Here is a 15,056-nt window from a genome sequence, read left to right on the forward strand (position 1 = left end):
AGACAAAAAAAACACGGTTTTATAACAGACGAAACTAAAAAATGAAAAATAAATATAGTTTAAAAAACTAAAAAACACGCTTTCAAAGAACATCCAACTAAAAAGTAAAAAATATTTTTTAAGATATGCTTAAAACCCTCCCTTTTTTCACAATAATACAATTTTTTTTGTTCGTTATTGTTTTAAGCTTATTAAAAAATATTTATAACTTTTTAGTTCGATGTTCTTTAAAAGCGTGTTTTTTAGTTTTTTAAACTGGAGTAATTTATTTGTGTTAAAATCAAGTTATCCGGACATTTGTTATAGTTTGTCCCAATTGAATGGGATAATTAGAGTTCTACCGTAGTTCCAATAAATCAGTACCATAGAAAAGTTGTAGATGGTAGATAACAATGAAAATATCACCCTCAAATTTCTTTAGAAATATTTTTAAATTTCAGAATGAAAATGGTATAGCTGTCGATGATCGTGTGGCTTTAGCTTGTTTATACTTACCAGATGAAAAACTATTAGAGTACGTTAAAAGGTTGTCAGATGAATTGTGTAACGAGGGAAATTTGGATGGATTGTTGGTTACTGGTAATATTTTAATTTAATCCGGTTGCTCATTTCAAGTAGAATTGAATCAGTATCATATATTTTGCAGGAAATAGTTCTGATGGTTTGAAACTTCTACAAAAGTACTTGGACTGTACAGCAGACATTCAGTCTACAACATTGATTGCAACGAGAGCATTTCATGATGATCTTGGGTCAGAGCGTGTCAAAAATTGGATATTACAGTAAGTAATAGGGACAGGAATCCTGGGAACTTTGTTAATATTGCAAATAAGAAATAGGTTAATTTGGAAAACTTTTTACACTCATCCAGATGCAAGAAATAAAAAATCAATCAAGCGTTGTGTTTTCGACTTAACATTTTGTAAAATAGAAACCTCTGTATATTATAGTTTCTTCTAATACATATGAAACCCTAAATGCCAAAATTGTTAAACAAATATTTGAAATTTCTAGACATGCTTTATTGAATCTTATCAACACTTCGCTTCAGACTGGAAAGATCCCAGATCTGCTAAAAATTAATACTATTATTCCAATTCTTAAGGTAAATTAAACTATCAGAGCGGAGGAATTTAGGCCTATTATATTTTTGTATGCATGTAGCACTTTCTAATTGAATAATTAAACCTAAAAAATTTTTTAAAATTTGGATTGAATAAGCAGTTCGATAATGCTCAGTTCAGAAGAAGCCTCTACGGGTATACTGTGTATAAATCATTGATGAAAATAACTAAAATTGCAAAAAACTTATGACAAAAACCTACCATGTTTTGAAAAATTTCAACAATCTGTATTTCGAAAACGATTCATTCTTCGTTAAACATTTAATAGGAAAAAGTTGTTTATTTTGACGAGATCCACCGCATACTCATAGTTTTTGTAATGTTGCCAGCAACTTCACTTAGCGCCCTAGGAGCTAAGTAATATGCATCGATATAGAAAATTGTAAATATCTCGAAAACGATCACCTCCAGCGTTGTTGAGGAGGTGTACCTTTTTTACTTGGAAAAGGTGTGGGAATTAGGTTTTTTCATGAACAGTACCAAAAGTTTACTGTCAAAAAAGTTAGGGCAATTTGAAATAAGTAATGACAGCGTACGCAGCGCCCTCTAGATGTTACATAAAAATTAATACGAAATTATGATTTCACACGTGAAAAAACCCCGTGTGCCGAATTTCGTGCAAATAACTTATTTTTTGCAAGAGTTATTTTCCAAAAGCGAAAAAAAAAATTCAATTTCAACAACCCGTATCTCCGAAACGAAGCATTTTCGGACACAAGTTCATATAGACTTTTTTTCTTAAAATTGTCTCAGGAATACGTCACTTGAATATTTTAACGTACTTATGTTACACCCTGTATAGTTGTATTATTTATATAAATTTTCAATAAGTTGATGGATGTAGCCGTTACTACGTGATAGGAGATCATAATGAAAAGAGAAATGAAAATTTCTATGTCTTTTACCACTTTTATTTGTAACTAACGTTACTGCAGTTTCGTCCTATATGGACATTCTCAAACTTACACAATAAACTAACTATATGTTCAGAAATTTGAGGGTTGTTCTTAATAAAGACCAACTAATGAAGGTTTATTATGCTCAGGTCGAATCCAGGTTGTGTTACGGTGTTTGCTTGTGAGGCAACTCAACAATGAGCAATAATGTTTTTATTGCACAAAAAGCAATACTTCGATGTATATTTAATATTTCTCAGAGAGATTCCTGCAAAATAATTTTTAAAAGATATAAACTTTCAACTCTAGTGTGTATATATATTTTTGAGTTATGCGTCTATGTGTTTACGAACAAAACCGATTTCACCCTGAAAAGTGATATCCATAATTTTGATATACGTCAAAAGGGACTAATATACACTAAGACCCCTAAATATAAAATTACTCAAAATTCTTCTAAATTAATGGGACCTAAAGTTTTCAATCAATTACCAAATATAATAAAAACCACCAAAAACCCAACGAAATTCAGAAATAGACTGAAGTCGTTTTTGTTCAACCATTTTTTTATACACTGAATGAATATTTTAATCTTTTTGCCTCATGATTACTCATATTTTATCTGAATATTTGTATTTGTTTCACCTCGTATTTATTTATTTACTTGTTTTATGTTGAATATGTATATGTGCTTTGACAATTCCTATACGAAATGTAAATGTTCGTCATAATGAAGGAAATAAAGAAATCTATCTATTGTATAAGTTTGAAAATGGCCTTATAGGACGAAACTGCAGTAACGTTAGTTACAAATAAAAGTGGTAAAAAACATAGAAATTTTCATTTCCATATAAATTTTGTTGATTACCTATATTATATTTTAAATTAGTTAACCTGTATATTAGGGAATCCTAATTGAATTAACAAATAAAAAAAATAGTTATACATTTTTCTTTAGCAGAAAAATGTTTGCGACAAGATGTATTTCTAATGACATTAAACTCTCTCTCTCTCTCTTATCTCTCCTTAAACATCCCCCTTTCAATATAATGCTTGTTTTTTAATTATTGCACAAACTTTAAACAGGATTTTAATCACAGTTGATTAGAATGTCACAAATTTTTTCCCGCATCTCTAGATGTAACTTTCAATTTGAAATTTTTACCCTTATTTTCACTTTAACCTGAAGCAATTATCGATGTTATAAATCAGTTGGAAGCAGCCATTGGCTTAGTAGGCTTCTGCAGAGTACAGAGACAGTCACAGTATTTCACTAATTCAATTCAATGATTGTTTGCGTATTCACTAGTCACGTCAATCTATGATGTGTGTATAAAGTCCTTTGTTTTCGATTGAAGGTTGGGGAAGAAAAAATTCTAGAACGTTTGCAAAGGACACTAGATATAAAAATACTGATCTCATTAATCCACATGCTTTCATCGTTAATCTCTCATCGCTCCTAGAAGGGATATTCTTTCGTTTGTTTACGCTATGACATTTATTATTGTAGTTATCAAGATTTGCTGAACAGACCGAAAATGTTCGAACAGAGAGCCGATTTTGATATCATGCTTGCATCGTTCAAACCCAACGAAAGACCACCTCAACAAGTATACGTGTCCTGCAATTTTTGTGGAAAGAGTATTTCAGCTTATATAGCGGGGCAGGATCGAAGTAGACTTCACAAAAGTTCATCTAGTAAGACGAAAGTAAGTATAATATTTGTACTGGGATCATTTCATTGTGTGATTTCTACATATTGAACAGTTTACAAAACCACTACTTATTGTGTCACTAATAGTCTCACTGCATAGTGAAACATGTGTGTCAGTTTTGTAAATTATTTACGAGGGTGGTCTGAAAAGTTTGTGGCGTCAACATGAAGATAACAGCACTCGTAAATAAAAGCTAGTGAATTTCGTTGTTCATCTGTTGACAGTTACTCACCAAAGTTTCAGCTATTTTGGACGCGCAGTTGTTATGTACCAGTCGTTTGAGTTGTTGGTCTCAGAAGTTGAGAAACTTGTGCGAGCTAAGGACTAACGAGGGCTTACCTTTTAACATGTGATTCCTAACACGGTTGCAGAATCATCCCAGCTTCAGCCAGATAAATTCTCTCTAGAAAAATATCTGGTCGAGGCGGGAATCGAACCCACGGCCTTCCTATCGAGAGTCGGGCGCACTACCACCGCGGCCAATTCCACAGACATAACAAACATATTACTCACCAGTTGTTGCAATGAGCAACCTCTACAATCAACTTTGTGAAAATCTCGACATTTATTATGAACCTATTGGTCAAGTTAAGAACCATGTTAAAAAACTTCTACACTCTAATCAAAATACATGAGCCTAACTTGAAAGTTAGTCTACTATGTGAGCTTATTACTACTACTGTACTACAGCTGAATTATGTTTTTTGTAATTCACCTGAACTATGTTTTTACTTATTAGCTCTACGTCTGACCTATGTTTTTTTTTCAATTACTCTCCTAGCTTGCTGCACACAAATTTTCACCTAATTTTTTGCTTAACTCTCCTAAATGTTTCCTTCATTTTATTATACAGTGTGACCCATTTTTAATGGAAACACCCCCCTAAAATTTGAAGTTGTAAACCGATTTTAATATTTTTTTTTTGAAACGTCAAGTACTAAAAGGTATACCTTGGGACAACTTTTGAAATGTTTATTAAAGTTACAGGCATACTACGATATTTTTTCTTAGTCGAATATCGGAATTTTTTATTAGCGAATTTTTATTGAAAAAATCACCACGCCACTGGATTTAGAGTGCCTCTTAACAAATGTGACCAAAATTTAATGAAAAAATATTCATTATTAACAAAGTTATGACAACTCAAAAATTCTAAAACTCACACAGCTAACAGTCACAAAAACACCCTATATCAACAGATATAGTTACGAGAATTTTTTTTTATGATTTCAACAATAAAGTGCCGCCAGATGAAAAAAAAAACAAATAACGTAAATATTTTTAATGAAAATAACGGAATTACATTCAAGTTTTCACGCAAATTAACTAAAACTAAGACCTAATATTTCAATTTAAATTTTAGTTGCCATGGAAATGATATTACAGTTTGACACTTGTGAAAGATTTAAGTGTACTATTGTCAACAATATTCACCTTACAGTTCTTCGAATTATTTCGTGTCATGGCTGCAAGATCGAGCGTGAGAGCGAAAATTGAAATTGTACGCCTTTCGGGAGATGACGGTACGGTAAATAAAATAAATAAAATATTCAATGAATCTGTGCAGTATCAAAAATTATGTTAAAAAGTAATCCTGTACAAAGACGAAACAGGAATGACAGGAATGCTCAAATCATTTTAGATTATTTCGGAAATAATCCTAATGCCAGTATAAGGAATGCCACTTTAGATTTCAATATTCCACGAGAAACTATTCGTAGATGTCTCAAGGCGAAGAATATTAAACCTTTCAAGCCAAAATTTTTACACACACTTCAAGAAGGCGACGAAGCAAGACGCCTGGAATATTGTTTGTGGGCCCAAGGGGAATATTTAAACAATAGAAATTTCCTAAAAAATATTTTATATACCGACGAAGCCATTTTCACTACAAATGGAGTAGTGTCATCACAGAATTGTCGCTATTGGGCAGCGGATAATCCTAACTGGGTAATAAACTGTAAAAGTCAGTATTCCCAAAAAATCAACGTCTGGTGTGGGATATTGAACGAACGAATTGTTGGTCCTTTCTTTTTTGAGAAAAACATTAATGCGCAGAGGTTTCTAGAATTTTTAAACACAGAGTTTTGGGATGCTATTCACGAGCTGCCAATCAATGAACGATCAAATTTAATTGTCCAGTTAGATGGGTGTTCAGTTCATAATGCCAGAGCTGTGAGGCAATGGCTTAACGAACATTTTCCAAACCGATGGATAGGCCGTGGTATTCCGTTTATGGAGTGGCCACCCAGATCTCCAGACCTCACAGTTTTGTACTTTTTTTCTCTGGGGACTTCTCACACAAAAGGTTTACAAAAACCGCTCAAGAGATAGAAATGAACTTTGTGCAAGAATTTGACAGGTATGTGCATATATTAGCCCTCAAGAACTAAGGAACGTAATCAGAAACATTCGTAAGCGCTACGACACATGTATCGAAATACGTGGTGGATTAGTAGAGGCTACTAGAATATGGGTTAGAACTAATTGTTGCACCGAATCGAAACATTTCAATAATTAGTTATTAGTTACGTTCATTAAAATTTTTTGCTTCATTGTTAGTTGAATTGTGTGAATGTAATTCCGTTATTTCCATTAAAAATATTTACGTTATTTGTTTTTTTTTTATCTGGCGGTACTTTATTGTTGAAATCATAAAAAAAATGATATATTGTGACTGTTAGCTGTGTGAGTTTTCGAATTTTTGAGTTGTCATAACTTTGTTAATAATAATTATTTTTTCATGAAATTTTGGTCCCACCTGTTCAGAGGCACTCTGAATCCAGTGGCGTAGTGATTTTTTCAATAAAAATTCGCTAATAAAAAATCCCGATATTCGACTAAGAAAAAATATCGTAGTATGCCCTGAAACTTCAATAAACATTTATATATATATATATATATATATATATATATATATATATATATATATATATATATATATATATGTTTTATAATTAATAATTTTTTTTAAATGATTGATTGATAGCTTCTAGAAAACGGTACGATTCGTTTCTTTCCAGTTGTCATCATGTCCAAATTGTCGAAAACCTTTACCAAGATGTGCGATTTGCCTTCAGTACATGGGTACAACTACAGGAGAATCTAGTAGTAAGTCAAAACCTTTCGAAGAGTGGTTTACTTGGTGCCAAACTTGTAGGCACGGTGGACATGCTGGACATATATGCGATTGGTTCGAGTAAGTACTTTCACCCCATACAGAGTACTGAATTCATTAACACAAATTACAGTAACGCCTGAGGCAACACAGAAAATAGTCATATAAATTGATTTTCTTGTTCAAAAAAATTCATTTTATATATTTATTTATTTTAATTTAATTTTCAAAAATCAATTTAAAACTGATACTTATTTGATTTCAATAATCCTAGGCATACACGGTCTGTTAAAAAAATAAGGCTAATTTTCAAATTTCGCGGGCTACATACATTCGATTAAAGATTATTTTATTTTATTATGTATTACTTCTACAGAATTGAACACTCCAAGAATAAAAAAAAAGAAACATGGAATATTATCAATGAATTGAGAGGAAAGCATATGACCGAGTCAAAAAAGCCAACTCTTAACTCTGATGAATTGAACTCATTTTATTGTTCTGTGGCAACTAAACTGGCTGAAAAAATAATTGTAAAAAACGACCCGATGTCATACTTGAAGAATATTGCAGTACCTTCTTCACACCTACGGATACCTATGAAATAAAAGAAATGTTTGGTGAAATCAAAAATAAAAATTCGGTGGGGTGGGATGCTATTTCCTTAAAAATTCTGATCAGGGCCGTAGCGAAAAGAAAAACCAGGGGGAAAGAAATCCAAATTTTCCCAACCCCACTAGCAAAATTTCCCAACTTTCGAAGAAATGAAAGCCGATAATATATTAATTTTCTTACTTAGCTATCCAAAGATTGGCTGAATGCTCTTATGCCCGTTAGGGTATGCACAAACAAAAATAAATTTTGGTGATTATAAAAATAATAATGAATTATTCTACTTTGGACCAAGGTTCTTGGCCTTCCACCATATCCACCATGTATAGGAATATTCAATACAAATGAAAGGAAACAACACTTAAATAATATTGTGCTTATTGTTTTCTACTATTATTTTTTCTATCTTCACGGCCCGAAATTTCCCAACTTTTCCAAGTCGAAAAAACAGCGAAAAGTTGGGAATTTTGTAAAATTATCACTGTTTTCTTCCTTGGGAGAAGTTAAACTTTTTTGAAGATTTCAACCAACTCAGAATTCTCTTCAAGTTATGCATGTTGGGAAATCTCAACCATCTCCTGGTTCTTTCCTTTTTCTTATTACCTCTCCTTTTCTTTTCTCTCATTTTAATTTTTTTGATTTTTATTCATTTTTTTACTATTATATTTTTCTATCTTCATGGCCCAAAATTTCCCAACTTTTTCCCAAGTCGAAAAAGCAGGGGGGAGGCTCCCCGCCCCACCCCCTCATGGCGACGACCCTGATTCTGATAACTCTGCCTGACAAGGCTTTGAGTGCTTTGGCGGAGGCAATAAATTTCTCATTCTCCAAAGGTATGTTCCCATCGTGTCTGAAAATTGTCACAATCATTCATCTACATAAAGGAGGCGATCTTGACAACCCAGCTAATTTTAGGCCAATTGCTTTGCTACACGTCTTGTCTAAAGTTATAGAAAAACTGGTAAAAAAACGAGTAATATCCTTCCTCCACAAAAACAATATAATAAATTTATTCCAGTTTGGCCTTCAGTCTTCGAAAGGTACACAAGACGCCATATTTTCACTCCTGGAAAACCTGTACACCAATCTTAATTAAAGACAATCTGCGGCGGCCATGTTTTGTGACCTAACCAAGGCCTTTGATTGTGTAGACCACGTGCTACTTCTTCTCAAGCTAGAAGTTTACGGATTTAGAGGATCTGCATTACTTGAGTTTGAGACGTACCTTTCTCATCGGCGGCAGAATGTTCTATTAGATGAAATTTCATCAGAGGAACATTTCATTGGCAGTGGGGTCCTACAAGGTTCCGTTTTGGGATCGGTGTTATTTCTCATTTATGTCGATGACAGTCCATGTTGACATATGTGGTCACGTTTAGATGTAACATACAGGGGAAGTACACTTGGAAAATGTAAAAATTGAAAATTTGGAGACACACAAATTTATAGGGCTCTTCATCCCATCACATCAACAACCGATGAAAATGTTGAGAAAGTGAAGAAAATTATTATGGAGAATCATCGAATCACTATTAGAGAAGTTGTTGAGAATGTCTGCATATCGGCTGGCTCATGCCATGCAATTTTTTCGGAAAGTTTGGGCATGAAATGTGTGGCAGAGAAGCTCGTTCCAAAATTTCTTAACACTGGTGACGAATCATGGGTATATGGTAATGACATCGAAACCAAAGTCCAATCGTCCCAGTGGAAGATCCCAGGACAGCCAAGACGAAAAAAAAACACGCCAAGTTCGATCAAATGTCGAGGTCAATAAGGAGTATTATCTAGAAGTTATGTTGCTGCTTGCGAGAAACAATACGAAGAAAACGTCCGGTATCGTGAAAAAATCTTTTCAGCCACCGTATTTACCAGATTTGGCCAACTGCGACTTTTTCTGTTCCCAAAATTGAAGTGACCCATGAAAGGGCGACGATTGAGGAGATAAAAACCGACTTGCCGAGAGAGCTCAAAGATGTACCAAAAAGTGCTTCATGGATTGGAAAAACCGCTGGCTCAAGGGGGATTACTTTGAATGGGATTTTTTGAGAAAAATGAAAATGTACCTTATTTTTTTGAACAGACCTCGTATATTAAGGACCTTCATTGTATAACACTTTAATTTCAGGGAACATCAAGAATGTCCAGTGAGTGGATGTACGTGCAGATGTGCTTCTATAGATTCGATTGCTGCAGTATAGGTTTTTATTTCTACACGAAATATAAATATTTTGTATTTTAAAATTATGATAATATGTATCACTTGAATGAAGTGAAAAATGATAGAATGAACTATATTTAAGAACTTTAAGAAGTTCTGAGTTTTTTAATATATTAATATCTTCATAAAGTTTCTACTGTTTTTAGTAGTGATTCTTTTGGAGTTTGTTGTATTTAATGGTTTGTAAATATCCAATCACGAGATATGCCGGTTATATAAATTCAACAATTTTATTTGTTTATTAAAAAAATATTAAAATCAAAGGTTTTTTTTTGGGATCGATAAAAAAGTTTTCTAGACAGTAAACAACTTCAGAAGTGATTCCTTGGGTCGTTTCTAGAAAAAAAGTTCACACGAACATATGTGCGAAGAGTTGCTTTATTTCTGATATAAAGGGCGTTGAATGTTCATAATATAAATATTCTTGAATTGATTTAGTTTATATAAGCTACAGTTATTTTGAAGTATCAGGTTGTTTCAAGTCAAATAATTCCGTCAGCATAAAAGTTATGTGCTCGGAATTCGATGAAGTCGACGAAGGCCGATTTTGCCTGGTCCTGATTGGCGAAGGTTCCACTGGTGAGAAATTATCGAAGTGCTTGAAAAGATGGTAGTTGGTGTAAGAGGTCTGGGGAGTATAGTGATGAAGAAAAGTTTCGAGGCTACAATCTGTTCAGGTCGATCTGTTTAAAAAAATCTGTTTAAAATCTGTTTTTTTCGTTAATCAGCTGTCGCCCCCATACGAACGACCATTCTCAAAAGTTGAGAAACTTGTGCGAGCTAAGGACTAACGAGGTCTTACCTTTTAACGTGTGATTCCTAACACGGTACATTCCATTCCACGGTACATTCCATCTACAATGACGAATCGTATAACACATGAACACCATTTGTTACATGCCTTGGAAAAAGGTAATCAAATAGTATCTATATATACCGATGTCTGGAAGGTATTGACAGGGTTAATCATTTGTTGTTGTTGGAAAAACTGAAAGCTCTAGGTTTTGGTACTGGTATACTAAAATAGATAAGAAGCTTCCTTACACAAAGTTTCAGTGTATTAGAATCGATAATAACATTTCTGAAACAATTTCTGTATCTCCCGGTGTGCCGCAAGGATCACATTGTGGACCATTATTGTTCAATCTGTTTGTTAATGACATTGGAGTGGGTCTTTTCGACCCTCTATCGCAACCCACAAGGGTTTATTGTGGCTCACACCTATTCACACTCGACCAAATAAACCCAGCTTCTTAACGAAGCCGATTAGTTTGTATGGTGAGTGGTATTTCAGGTCAGATGGTAAGAGTACGGCTCTGTCGAACTCTGAAGACCTGAGTACGGCTCTGCCGAACTCTAAAGACCTGATTCGGTCCCCAGCAGGGCAGGCACAAAGTAAATGCTCTGTTAATGAGGTAGTCAGATAGTCAAGTTGCAAGATTTCCACCTTGATACCCACGACAACCTTCCCATATGAATGTTTTTGCACGTCAGCTACACCTGACGATGCCTTAGATTCAGCCGTGCAGGGCTTTTTCGCCTCTGGTTTTGGTGAGACCTCACTTGAGCGCAAACGTTTGCTAACCTACTCATGGGGGGTTAGTTCCCCCACCTGAGACAGATTCTGCGTACGCCGCAGCTCTCGCTCCTGAACTAAATTTACAGGGAGGTCAATTGGAGTCGTAAACTCGACATCCATCCCCTCTGTAGACTCGCTCTTGAACTAAATTTACAGAGAGGTCCGTTGGAGTCATAAACTCGACATCCATCCCCTCTGTAGACTGGCTCCTGAACTAAATTTACAGAGAGGTCCGTTGGAGTCGTAAACTCGACATCCATCTTCTCTGTAGACTCGCTCCTAAACTAAATTACCAGGGAGGTCAGTTAGAGTCATAAACTCGACATCCATCCCCTCTGCAGACTCGCTCCTGAACTAAATTTACAGAGAGGTCCGTTGGAGTCGTAAACTCGACATCCATCTCCTCTGGAGACTCGCTCCTGAATTGAATTTACAGGGAATCATAAACTCGACATCCATCTCCTCTGTAGACTCGCTCCTGAACTAAATTTACAGGGAGGTTAGTTGGAGTCGTAAACTCGACATCCATCTCCTCTGAAGACTCGCTCCTGAATTGAATTTACAGGGAATCGTAAACTCGACATCCATCTTCACTGTAGACTCGCTCATGAGCTAAATTTACAGAGAGGTCCGTCGGAGTCGTAAACTCGACATCCATCTCCTCTGGAGACTCGCTCCTGAATTGAATTTACAGGGAATCGTAAACTCGACATCCATCTCCTCTGTAGACTCGCTCCTGAACTAAATTTACAGGGAGGTTAGTTGGAGTCGTAAACTCGACATCCAGCTTCTCTGTAGACTCGCTTCTGATCTAAGTTTACAGGGGGGTCCGTTGGAGTCATAAACTCGACATCCATCTCCTCTGGAGACTCGCTCCTGAATTGAATTTACAGGGAGTCGTAAACTCGACATCCATCCCCTCTGTAGACTCGCTCCTGAACTAAATTTACAGAGAGGTCCGTTGGAGTCGTAAACTCGACATCCATCTTCTCTGTAGACTCGCTCCTGAACTAAATTTACAGGGAGGTCAGTTGGAGTCGTAAACTCGACATCCATCTCCTCTATAGACTCAGCGTCAGAAAAAATTTTTGAGTTTACTCTGTCCATAAAGGTCCCGCGAGTAACTACGGAAAGAAGGTCAATCACGGCAGAGCCCCGCATTACCGTGACAAGGCGATGCTACGACGAGAGGGCGCCCGGTATCTCGAAGGTTCCGTAGTGACAGCTGATAGGCTTAGTGTCATTCATCTTCTCGGCACGGATACACCCACCTTAGGATTAAGACATCGTTGGGATGCCATTCAGTTAGGGAATAACAAAACCACAAGTGATTCTGTCATTCCCGTATCCAGCGGGGCTACGTGGAAGCAGGCATCCGATGGCCGGTTTGCTCAACCCCCACATCCAATGTCAATGCACTCGCCGAAAACAGCATGCACAGTGGTTCATGCAGTGAAAGATGAACAAGGACAGCCAACCCGCCTGGAAATTGTTTACAGTTTACACAGTTTTTACTATTTGCAGATGATTCGAAATCATATTTATCAGTTAATTATATCTTAGACAGTCAAATTCTTCAGAAGGAATGATAAGATATTATATGTGATTGGTCCTTAACAAACAACTTATACCTGAACATAAAGAAATGTCACATCATCACTTTTTCCAAATCGAAAAATATCCTTTATTATTATGACTATGATATTGATGGAAAATTACTCGATAGGGTGAACGATATAAGAGACCATGGGATCACTTTAGATCAACAACTGAACTTCGAATTTGTAGAGAAAAATTGGCGAAAATCACTCTACATCATATAATAATAAGCTGAAAAGAGGCTACAACCTAATATATTCCTAATGAGGCACTAATCCAACTGAATTGATTGTTTATTTATATTGAAAAAAAATCTTGCCCATTTATCTCAAAGTTTCACTACTTTTATTGAGAGCTAGCAGTCATATTCGACTTAATCAATTCAGGGTCGTTTGGGGAAGCAACTGAGTTAAAATTTGTAAGCCACTGGTTCCAATATATTAACTGTTGAAAAATAAACATTTATCTGCTTTTTATAACAAATTATTGCCAAGTCCAATCAAGTACCTAGACCAGCCGACAGTAATAGTTGTATTGTCATATCATTAAAACTTAGAGACGTCAATTAGCTGTGATTCCATCATGAATACTTTTACTATCGCTGAAATGGCTGACATGCATTTTATTTATGTTTAAAATATGTATTTCCGTTAACCAGCTATCGCACCCCTACGAACGACCCCTCAGAAGTAGAAACTTGTGCAAGCTAAGGACTAACGGGGTCTTACCTTTTAACGTGTGATTCCTAACACGGGTTGGATGATAGCAAGTGAAAATCGAGCATTCAGCCTGAGGCTTGAACCACCGACTCACACATCGGCCGATTGACTGAGTGAACAAAGCATCCACGTCGAACCGCCCGGCTACTTGGGATTTATGGATTACCAAATGGAAATGTGGGAGAAGCATGAGGAACTTTCAACACTTACGTACAAAATGTTACCAAAAATAGATTAAGTCACATGAACAGAACATTCATAACAGAAAAATTCATATCGATATGAATGAGCATCGAGCTGCAATTCAAGAAGCAGTTCTACTACCAAGTATCTGCAAGATGTCAAGAGAAAATGTCATGCAAAAATTCTATACGAGTGTAATTTTGTCACCTCGACAAAAACCTTTTGTGACTAGATTTTCCTGACAGGTGACGGCAAATTTATTGTATTGAACGAGTGGGGGGGGGATTTAAAATGAGGTTTATGTGTGGTTCCAAGGCAGGTGTTCCGACCGCATGTATTAAAATTTGTTGTTAATATATTGATAGTTTCATGCAAGAATGACATATTCCAAAGTGGCGTGGAAGTTGGAGTCAAAAATTATCTTGAAAACTTGAATATCAATCATATTAGTCTTCTATAAGTAATCAAAACTTTTAGAAACCCCCTGGTACATCCCAAAGACATGATATTGTAGCTGATGAGAATAGACCACAGAGAAGTAGACATTAAACAATAGTGAGTTCATCAGTTGTCAGATAATATGCAGAATTTAGTTTGTTGTAAACGATTTGAATGTGATTGGTCGGTATCCAGTTTGTTAGCGTCCAACTGTAGGATTTTCATTGCATATAATTATAAATGATCTTCATTTTTATCTTGGCGGAGTTTAGCTTAAGCTATTCTACCACTCAACCAAGAATATTTTCATACATGTGTGTATAAATAGTCATACAGTAGCATAACATAAAACTAGGACCTTATCTAGGTTTTAACATATAAAACAAAAGTACATGTACGTGAATTAATAATTGAAAAAATAATAATGAAGTAAAATTAATTGCATAATTTAATTGGGTTCAATTTAATTTAATTCAATTCAGGCAGATTCACTGTTTACCGAAGAGGTTGGCGTTCGTTTTAATTTTAAACGCAGACGGAGGTAGTAATTTCAATTCATCAGGATATGAGTTGTACTCAGTTACAGCGCTACAAGAGAAATAACGTTCGAAAAAAGATAGAAAGTGACGCGGGAGGATGAGCATATTGATGTTAATAAGGTTTCGTAGATTCATTTTTGAGTAGAGGTGATCTGGACATTGTTTTTTCGCTCGATCCGAGCTAGGAATCGCACGCTAAAAGGTAAGACCTCGACAATCCTACCTCGTACATCTCTCAACTTCCAAGAGTTGTCGTTTGAAAGGGAGCGACAGCTGGTTGACGTAAAAACATGTTTCAACAGATTGCACCAAGTTG

General features: G+C 35.4%; 1 protein-coding gene across 1 annotated transcript in view; it reads left to right on the plus strand.

Annotated features, from left to right (window-relative positions):
* The window catches only part of mio (GATOR complex protein mio), a 44,304-nt gene extending 34,492 nt beyond the window's left edge, over nt 1–9,812 (plus strand). Inside the window, exons 9-13 of the mRNA XM_074180321.1 lie at nt 441–579; nt 647–782; nt 3,531–3,729; nt 6,759–6,934; nt 9,591–9,812. Coding sequence (XP_074036422.1) covers nt 441–579; nt 647–782; nt 3,531–3,729; nt 6,759–6,934; nt 9,591–9,663 — 723 coding nt within the window. The 3' untranslated portion in view covers nt 9,664–9,812. The remainder of the gene's footprint in view (nt 1–440; nt 580–646; nt 783–3,530; nt 3,730–6,758; nt 6,935–9,590) is intronic.
* The last annotated feature ends 5,244 nt before the right edge of the window (nt 9,813–15,056 follow it).

Source organism: Leptinotarsa decemlineata, unplaced genomic scaffold (genome assembly GCF_025532065.1).
Source record: "Leptinotarsa decemlineata unplaced genomic scaffold, Ldec_3_MD MMD2_tig00026294_RagTag_RagTag, whole genome shotgun sequence".
Taxonomy (NCBI): Eukaryota; Metazoa; Arthropoda; class Insecta; order Coleoptera; family Chrysomelidae; genus Leptinotarsa; species Leptinotarsa decemlineata.